This window comes from Doryrhamphus excisus, chromosome 11 (assembly GCF_030265055.1).
Source record: "Doryrhamphus excisus isolate RoL2022-K1 chromosome 11, RoL_Dexc_1.0, whole genome shotgun sequence".
Classification (NCBI taxonomy): Eukaryota; Metazoa; Chordata; class Actinopteri; order Syngnathiformes; family Syngnathidae; genus Doryrhamphus; species Doryrhamphus excisus.
Genome location: NC_080476.1, coordinates 13,227,948 through 13,237,770, shown reverse-complemented (window position 1 = coordinate 13,237,770; position 9,823 = coordinate 13,227,948). Strand labels below are relative to the sequence as shown.

Below are 9,823 nucleotides of genomic sequence, written 5' to 3'. Positions count from 1 at the left end.
GTAGTGCTGCTGGTCGGGCACCAACCGGGCGACCAGCCTTAGCCCGACTAGATAGGCTAACCGGGCTAATCGTGATTAATTCAGCATGCTGTAGTGGCGTGGTTGTGGGTTCCTGATGGATTGGCGTAAAATGATAGTTTACTTGTAACCTTCCTTTCACTCGTGCGGTTCGTTGGCTGGGGTTCGCCCAGTCGAGAGAAAGCGGGCGAGACCCGAGGGCTATAGTCATGTGGTTAGGGGTGCAACAATAGACGCATCTGAACCGTTCCATACAGGCTATGAATGGAAAGACACTCTAACCCAAAAGTCATTCTATAGTCTATATCATATAGTCTACATCTACAGGCTATATATATAGACATGCGGTATCGCCTCCCATTGTTGGGGCTCAACTTCAAATTTTAAAACATAATTATCCAAATTTCAAATGACTTATGAAGTAATATACATATGTTGAAACACTATGATAGAGTGAAGTGCATCCAATATGGGACAATGTGACTCTTCACATGATAAAAGTCCTCAGTGCATTTGTAGCGGCTGTTTTTCTACACTTACTTAGGATTGGTTTGTTTTTTGCTAAAATAGCAATATAATAATTTGTTGTTTGTTCTTTGCAGGGTGTGAAGAAATAAACATGCACAGCTAAAAAGCATAAATAAAGAAAAACACTTGATGTTCAATATTGTGGTGACGGATGTCATAGTTCTCGTTAAAAACAAGGTCAATCTTTGATTCGACTTTGAACAAGTTGAAAATTGAAATGGTGACCTGTTCATATTCATCCCGTGCGAACATGACCACTATGAACTTCAACACAACAACGCGTGTGGTGGTGAAACCGAAATGCCGTTGAACGTTTGATAATGATGATTAATTATCTTTATTGCCACTTCCAAAAGTGCTGTAAAAAGTGTTTTATGAATGCACAGCAGGTATCGCTGCAGCGCATTCATTCCTTTTTATTAAAAAGGCTCAAGTATTGAACTGAACGATTCTGTAATGTTTTCCCGGGTTGGCTTTCATTCATAGAAGCATGTTTACAAATGTAAACTATGGTTTCATGTTTTGCTGTTTTTGTTCTCTTACTATACCCAAAAAGGACCCCACTTGACCCTAAAAGCAAGGCACATGTACGTACCGGACCATGATTACGTGGCACCATTAGTGACACCCTGAGTAGAGTAGTTGCATGCAGTATACGTTATGCTTTGGGGTTGTCCATGAGTACCACAGTCACAGGAGTCTCGGCTTTTGGAAGGCAGGGACAGTTGATGCTGCAAGGAAGACACGGTCGTGATCATTATCATGGATTTCAATGTGCAAATAAATGCAAAGGACTTTTTACATATAGAAGACTTTTTGTGGGATGTTGACGCCATGAAGACGTGCTGGATGTCGTTTTCTTTTCTGTGCTGTGTTGCTATGTGAAGCGTTTTAATAGCCGATGGGGAGAATGTTTTTAAAGAGTGCACTTCTCCTTTCAAGGTGACGCACCGCTCTCTCCTGCGCATGTCCTGCATGGTGTCGGGTAGAGGGCGCCCGAAACTCTCCGGGAGGAAAATTGTGGCAAAGGCAGCCAAAATGGCCAGACTCCCCAAGATGATGTATGGCAGGAACCTGGAGTAGGACCCTGTGTGGACCACAGGTGACAGTTGACGCAGACCATTTTATGTAGGAGGGGTGGAATATTTCATTTCATATTGAATATATATAACTCTATGCTACTAAAATGACATTGTTTTTTCTGCATAATGTTACTTTTTTGTCTTCATATTGAATATGTTTTAATTTCTTCCTCTCTATTTCCTCTGCTTGGACTCAACCCAGCTCCAGCAGGTAAGGTGTGATGCAGCTTCCCAGCCGTGCCACAGTGTTGCAGATCCCGGCCGCCGTGTTCCGCAGCGCCGTCGGGTAGAGCTCGGTGGTGTAGGCGAACATCAGGCCGAAACCCATGGTGATGGCGTATTTGCCCACCATCTCCAACAAGAGAGAGAGGCCGAAATAACCTGCAAAAAGAACAGGATGACTCAATGTGTCGCAATATGAACGCTGCTTATGACCATGGAGTTGGTGGGAGTGGGAGGGGGTTGCTCTCTGTGGAAGCTTTACACGGTAAACGTTTCATAGCTGCTGACATTAGCATACATGTATATTCCTATGGAGTGTACATATATCAAAATAGGCTAACTATTAAAAAGTTATGACCATATCTATGACCACACAATGGCTTCCATCCAGAGCTGTAGTTATTTTGAATATTGCCAGAAAATGTAGTCAAATATTAGTTTTTCTTGACAAAAAAAATAGTTTTTCTTTATCCCAGTTGATATTTGGGACTCTAGTCAACGAATCAACGATTTCAGCTTTCTGCTTGTACACTTTCTTCTCATAAGTAGATGAATAAATAAATAAAAACAAAACGCTTTGAAAATCTAATTTGGATTTGAAAACGTAAAATGAAAGATGAAATTGGTGGTTTGAGCTGAAAAGAGGAATTGAACAAGCACTCTCGCCACGGTGCTATAACTTTTACTAATTGACCACAATTGGGGTAGCAGTGGGGGGCAAATAAGCACTTTTGGATTTTATTCTAACTTTTTCTAATTTCCTGAAAAATGTCAACTTTATTTGTAATACAGTATTGCAAACCTCAAACATGCCTTTTGTCTTGGATATTTCAACTTCCTCATACTAAAATCATTTATTTTGGTCCTAAAATGACAACTTTTTCTCCTTAAATGATGCTTTTGTGCCGGGGCCATGTGATTTATTTATCTGTCCAAATTTCCCCCCAGTTTCCCAACGCCCAACTCTTGCTTTACCTTCGGGCACCAGCTGCATGAGGTACAGCGGAATGGCGGCGAGCACCAAGGTGCCGATGACCGACAGCCTCCGCGGGATGTAACGCAGCGCCAGCCAGCTGGAGACGTACGCCGGCAGCTCCACCACGGCCGAGATGAAGCAGCTGACGTAGGTGTTGTCGTGGAGCTGCGTCGTGTTGAAGGAGATGCCGTAGTATCCCGCCGACATGGTGAAACTAGGACAGGGAAGTGGGAACGTAGTCATGTGCCGCTTATCCAATCCCATGGCACATATAGACAAATATAAACAACCATTCCCAGAAATCAACAACAATTGGGATTCAGTCTTACCACTCAAAATACCCTTGCAAATACATGACTTTAAAGTTTGTGTACTCACGCCACGTAGCAGAGAACGACAGTCATGGCAGCGATGTTGACATTCCTCACCAGGTCCAAGATGCTGTGGGGTTCCTTAGGGTCCGTCTTGGCCCTTGCCCCCTGCAAAATGGAAGCGGGTGTGACCACTTCCTGCATTCCAGCATAGATGGGCGTCCTCTTACATTGTAGCCTTGAAAGATGGCACCAGGAGCCTGGACTTTATTTATCCTGGCCGCCTTCCTCATGATGTCCTCCGCCTCCTCCACTCGGTCCTGGCAGAGAAGCCACCGGGGAGACTCTGGGATGAACCTGCATCCGCACGGAGGGAAACAGAAGCTCGGGCCGACCTCGGATCGCCCAGACACTCATCAAAGATTCACTCACCACCAGAAAGGCAAGAAGGCCACGCAGGGTACGGACAACACCAGCAAGAGCGACTTCCAGTCCCTCACAAAGTACGCACACAGAGGCAGCAGCATGTAGCCTGCAGCAAAACCAAAACAAGTACCCAGGGACGAATACAGCAGGCGGACGTTGCCCGTCAGGATCTCTGCCCCTGCACACAAACATCAAGCGCAGGCGTGGGAAAACGTCGGCCAGAGTAGGACGCCAGAGGCAGGCTACCTAGCACCAGAGCAGCCATGTAGTTGGACATCTGTCCTAGGCCGTTGATGACCAGGAGGACGGTGAACATCGACCAGGACACGGAGAAAACCTGAATGAAGGTGAAGATGGTCTGGAGAGCCAGTGTGGCGAAGAGGATGGGTTTCCTGCCGCACCTGTAGGACAAATGCTTGTGTACTTAGCTTACATAGAAATATGTCAATGTGTAAACATAGAAGTATGGAAAGCATATTCCCTGACTTAACTCTTTAGAACCACTTTCTGTTGCAATACGACATTAGAAAAAACAATGTTGTATCCTCTAAACCAGGGGTGGGCAAACTTTTTGACTCGCGGGCCGCATTGATATAACAAAATTTCCGGGGGGGGGGGGCAGACAATATATTTTACACGTAACAGTCCACCTGGTATTATTGTATCTGTAAAATTGTCATGCAATCTGCTATTATTATTTATTATTTTATATTTATATTTAAATATTAAAAAAAATATATATTATAATAATTAAATAAAATTAAAATAATAACCATTATATTAATATATATAATTAATATAATAATTAGTATTAATATAATAAATATAATAATCATAATAGTTATAATAATAATATAATAATTATTATTTAAATTATTATGTGCTTGTGTCTCTTTTTTCAGGAGCACTTTGTAAACAACAGACCATGTCAAACAGCGAAATTGATACAACCATCAAAAGGTTGGCTCAGGCCATGATGCCAGGTTGTATGTTGAGTTTAAATTAAATACTTTTGAAAGATTGGGCGGGCCGTATTCAAACACTTGGCGGGCCGGATGTGGCCCCCGGGCCGTAGTTTGCCCACCCCTGCTCTAAACTATCCTTGCATAAACTGGAGCAGGAGGAACAACAATAGAACTGGACTCAGGATAGAGCCCTGAGGCACTCCATAGTACCTATATCATTATCAAAGTAATTCTATTTTTATTTATTTGTTTATTTTTGCAGTACTTGTCTGAGAGCTGTCCAGCGAAGAAGGATCCGACCAGAATGCCCACGAAAAAGATGGTGGTGGTGAACGGTTTCTTCCACTTGTCGCCGCACACCAGGTCGAACTGAAAGACGGACGTAAACCAGGGTAAGTCTCGTTGCTGTGGGGTCTTCAAAATAACGACAAAAGAAAGTAACACTGCTGGCGACTCATCACACTCATCCATCAAAGTCTGGCGCTGGGGCTGTCACGGTGACTAGTATTGCTAGTATTGCTATTATTTCATCTTTATGCCAATAAAATAACATTATTTTCCTCATGATATTGCAAGTTCATTCTGAACTAAAAAAAAATTGACAGCTGTTTTTTCTTGTTCTGCTGCTTTTTAAAAACAGATTATCCCGTAATATTTTGACTTTATTATCATAAGACTAGAACTTACAGCTTACTTACTTACAGCTTTACTTGTTGTTTGGTTTGTTTTGTCATAACATTCCAACTAAAAAGTCATTTTTTATTACAACTTGACCACTTTACTCTTGTAAAATTAAATGACTACTGTCATTTCCATAATTGCTGCCGTGGGCTAATAAAATACCCACAACTGCAGGCTTTGGACACCCCTGGTCTCGTATGTGCAATTTGGATTTGGTAGCAAAGGAATGAAACATGGCCAATATTCCTAAAACGGCAACACACCGCCCAATTACCTCTTTTGGTTTGACAGAATGGGTTCTCCAGACTTTGGTCTGGATCTGCCCCAACGGACACATCCACCCAATTCTATGTTGCGAAGCCATTCTTACCTCGGTGACAATGGTGGACTGGTAGATGTCCTTGCTGTAGATCCAGCCGTCCTTGCACGTCTCCTCCTCCAGGGCGGTGAGGTTTACATCCTGATTCGGACTGTACCCCTGATCCGACAGGTTCCGGACCACATCCAGGCGGTACCTGGTGCAGCTGCTGCGCACCGGGTTGCCGTTGACCACCTCCATGCCACACGGAGACAAGGTTAGCACGCATGGCAACTATGTATCGTGTTCCCTCGCTACATGGCGGTTCACCTTTCGATGTATCGTGTTCCCTCGCTACATTGTGGTTCACCTTTCATGGATTGGCTGTTCCAGGGCTTTTAGACTGCAATTTGAATGTACTTTTAACAGCTTATTATAGAGTGCATTGTGTTCTGCCTCCTTGTGGTGTATTTGAGAGATCTATCAGTTTTCTGTTGTTGTATTTACTACTGCTACCAGTAGAGGGTGTTGTATAGTCGTGTTAAAGACACGTGCAGGGCCACCTCGCCTTGTGTGCTTCGTGCCTGAGTCGCTTCATAACTTCTAACTTCAAGCTAGCAGATCATTAAAATTCAAACAAAATGTGAACTCTGAGTGTTTAAAATGAAAGAAAATGTTATTGCCTGTCTGAGAAAAGAATATAAAGTCTATTGTTATGGGTTTTACAGCCTTAAAATGGAGCCTAACGCTTGTTATTCAGCTACATGACGTGGAGTCTTTTTTTCGTGTTTTTTATTGGCCTGCAGCACATTTGAAAAAAACAAAAACACTTCTATCAAAAATGAGCAAAAATGACCAAATCTGAAATGATTCTACAAGAATTTAATCAAAAATGAAAATAAAAAGATAATAAAAATAATCAACAAGAAAATCCCATAGTGTGACAAGAATAAAGTCCAAATATGAAGACAAAAAACTGTTCTTACCTAAAAAAAAAGTTGCAAAATTACGATAATATACTTGTGATGTTATGAGGAAAAATTATTTTAGTAGCTTAAAGTTGAAATAAGAGAAAATAAAATATAAAAAAAGAAAGTTTTTTTTAAAAAGTCCCAATTCAGGAAACCTTGGATATATCGGAAATTCGCTCACAACGGACAGATAAAAAAGAACCGATTTTTCTGTAATGCATTTCCAATAAAAATTCATTGCATATATCGGATTTCTTATCACGGATTTCGCCTATTTCGGACAAAATCTCCAGTCCCGTTCCAATGCATTTCCATTAAATTTCCCTCGCATATATCGGATGGCTGCATCATGGCGCTCCGATTCGCCGAATCGTGACAGGCCGCTATACGACGTCGTTTGCAGCGTTGCCTGCGCGTCCAGGTACATTGGAAACATAGTCAAGGAAGTGCCTTTTTATAACGGATAAAATCCGATTTACGCATATACCGGATATAAATCCGATATATGCGTAAAACGGACATTTTCCGGTATACGCATATAACGGATTTCGCTTATATCGGACAAAACCAGTGGGAACAATTGAATCCGATATATCCGAGGTTTACCGTATTATGAGAAAGACTAAACTAAATGGACTTTGGGAAAGCAAGTTGGAGAAAATGTTCGAACAAAGATGACTCAAGTAGAAAGTTAAAACGGTGAAGTTGATATGAATAATAATTGTTTCAGCTAGTGTGTAAGTCGCATCCTATTTGACCATGCGGGCCTGGCCTGGAAGCGTTTGTTTGGACCCCCAGCACCACCATGCTGTGAAGCGCCGCTAACGCCAAGCATGAATCCAAATGGCTTTATTCACTTTGTATTACAGTTTAACTTCTTAACTTCTTAACGTCTCCTCACATGCGCCCGGGAAGGTCATCTCGGTTTGTTCTTGAATCAAAAACAGGCAGGAAATCAATTCCATATGCCTCTTTGGATTTGTTTCTTTTTTTGTGCATCCAGGGGGCGCTGTTCTGGCACTATTCCGGCACTGTCATGTACTTGTGAAGCAGATCCAAACATGTTTTGTCCTTATGTCTTACCCTGCTCAACGAGGCTCCAAAGAATCCCCCTGCTTGTTTTTTTGTTTCACAAAGTGGCCCGGAGCGCTAACTCTCTGCCAAATTCCATTTAAAAACGCAAACATTACGCGCTTTCCATGCAAATGTGTTCAAACACGCCGATCGGGTGGATGTTTTGTAAATGTCCCGCTGTTTCACTTAATTCGGCTGTGTTTTGGCGTCTATACAGTCATCCGGACTTTTGGGGAAGGGACGCATCAGTCGGGGTGATGGATGTTGTTCCCGGAAGTCGCTTTACGGGTTGAGTGCTGCGTCTCGACTCACCCGGACCGGGATGACGGCGTCGAGCCAGTCGTCGGTGAGGTTGACGTCCGGAACCCGGCAGCGGTGACTCGGCGTGTCCGCCAAGAAGACCAGCGTGAAGGCGCCGAAGCCGTTGGGGACGATGCTGATGCACAGCAGGAAGAAGACCATCTGCTGGAAGCGGCCAAACTGCCCCAGAAAGGCGATGCTTTCCGGGTAAGTCTGCATGCTTGTCCTTTACCGTCCTCCTCTAGAAACAAAGCTTGTCATGCCCCCCGTCCCAAAAGACCATCTTTAAGCAAACGGCTTTGGAAGTCAATGTGCGTAAAAACGCCCTGTTGCCCACCCGCATGGCCCAAAACCTGCCGGAGTTCACCTGAGTTCCATTTGCGTGTCAGTCGTGGGGGGTAAGGATGGGTGGGGGGGGCGACAAGGACCCCGGGAGAGAGGACGTAGAAGCGAGAAAACAAGTTGGCTTGTGAGGGAGTTTCCCTTTGTCAGTTGGAAGTGCTGACTCATCAAAAGAGTCGGCGGGGCGGCCCGTCCTCGCAAGTCGGTCGGTGTGGTCGATAGAGAGCAGAAGAGGAAGGGGAGGAAGGGGGAGGAGGAGGGAGGAGAGGTCGGAAGGGAGCTGGTTCTTCAGGTCCGTCACACCAGCAGCCTCAGGCGCGTCTGGGAGGCGTTCAGGTACGCACAGGAGGGTCGCTCATTTCATCATCCCATACAATTACTCGGCGTAAGTCACCACTAGTGACACTGTGAGGCGTTCGCTTACACTCGCAAGTGTAGGTTGTTTGAGTGGCAGCTTCCGGCATCGTGTCCATTCCACCACGAGAGGACGATAGAGGTGGACAGATCGATATGTCATGGATCGATAGCGTCCGGATGGACGTCCAATGGGAGGGATGGATACAAGGACTGTTTACTATATACGGTGTTCTTGGCTGAAATGATATATTCTTTTTAGTTTTACTGTAAAACTGGCATTTTTAAATTGAGCCCCGAATATTTGAATGTGTCGACATCGTTGTTCTTGTTCGTGCTGTCACTAATGACAAAAAACACACCAGAAGAGTTAAAACACAGAAAGCAGACGAGATTGTTTACAATGCAAATTGAGTGGTTTTGGATTATTTAACTGCAATTACCACAAAAGGTGAGGCGCCCTATGTTGCACTGACCCTTGTTGACCACACGGTGGTGCCAAAGCTGCATTTAGTGAATTTCACATGTTCTCGTGAGTCGATGTTTGCGTTCACATTTACTGGATATGAACACCTTTAACATATTCAAATACCTCGTCCTTAGGTGGCATAGGCCCCAATAGCCCCGCCCCTTCTCCTTGTGTCTAACCAATCAGCTAAGGTGATTAAGCGGGCAACTAAGTATTTGTACATGCATAATACTAAATGTTCATTCCATTCCACCAGCTGTTATTTGAAAGTCAATTTGCATGTTCGGCACCACAAAAAAGTTTGGAGACACTTTCTCATTGTATCACATGACAGGGCGTCCCCATAATGTCATTAATATTGTGGGAAATAGTCGCAAGTATATTTACATTGAAATATGTATAATCAAAGTGATTAAAATAGTAATATCATGTGGTTATTGAGAAATAACCATGTTAGAACTTTTTCCTCTTAGTATTTTGACTTTTTTTGAAATATGATTTTTGCTCTTTTGTTATTTCTGAACTTCTCTTTTTAGAATGTGCCATCGGCCAGTAAAGGGGTGCGAGCCACCCTTTGGATACCCCTGTGCTCAGGCATATTACTATGAGTCTGACGTCATCTAATATCACAGAATCACAAAAGCATCACGGTAAATATGGCAGAATTAGCTCATTTGATTATTTCTTAGAACGTGCAGCAGAGCGACCGCAAAGCAAGCTGTGGCCCACGGCCTGCACTTTGCACACCCGTCTCCTCCCATGTGTCTTGAAAATGAAAGGATCACATCAGGTCATGTGACTTTTCC

The 9,823-nt window shown here is 43.5% G+C and overlaps 1 protein-coding gene across 1 annotated transcript; it reads right to left on the bottom strand.

Moving 5' to 3' along the window:
- Nucleotides 1–387: 387 nt before the first annotated feature.
- Nucleotides 388–8,569, bottom strand: LOC131138070 (solute carrier family 22 member 4-like). Its single transcript, XM_058086660.1, has 11 exons — nucleotides 7,865–8,569; nucleotides 5,580–5,762; nucleotides 4,794–4,897; nucleotides 3,810–3,964; nucleotides 3,570–3,741; nucleotides 3,368–3,494; nucleotides 3,205–3,305; nucleotides 2,826–3,040; nucleotides 1,827–2,009; nucleotides 1,498–1,633; nucleotides 388–1,277 (listed from the first exon to the last, which is right to left on the bottom strand). Exons 1-11 carry the CDS (start codon nucleotides 8,069–8,071, stop codon nucleotides 1,205–1,207), a joined length of 1,656 nt encoding a protein of 551 aa, XP_057942643.1. The 5' UTR covers nucleotides 8,072–8,569; the 3' UTR covers nucleotides 388–1,204.
- Nucleotides 8,570–9,823: the final 1,254 nt, after the last annotated feature.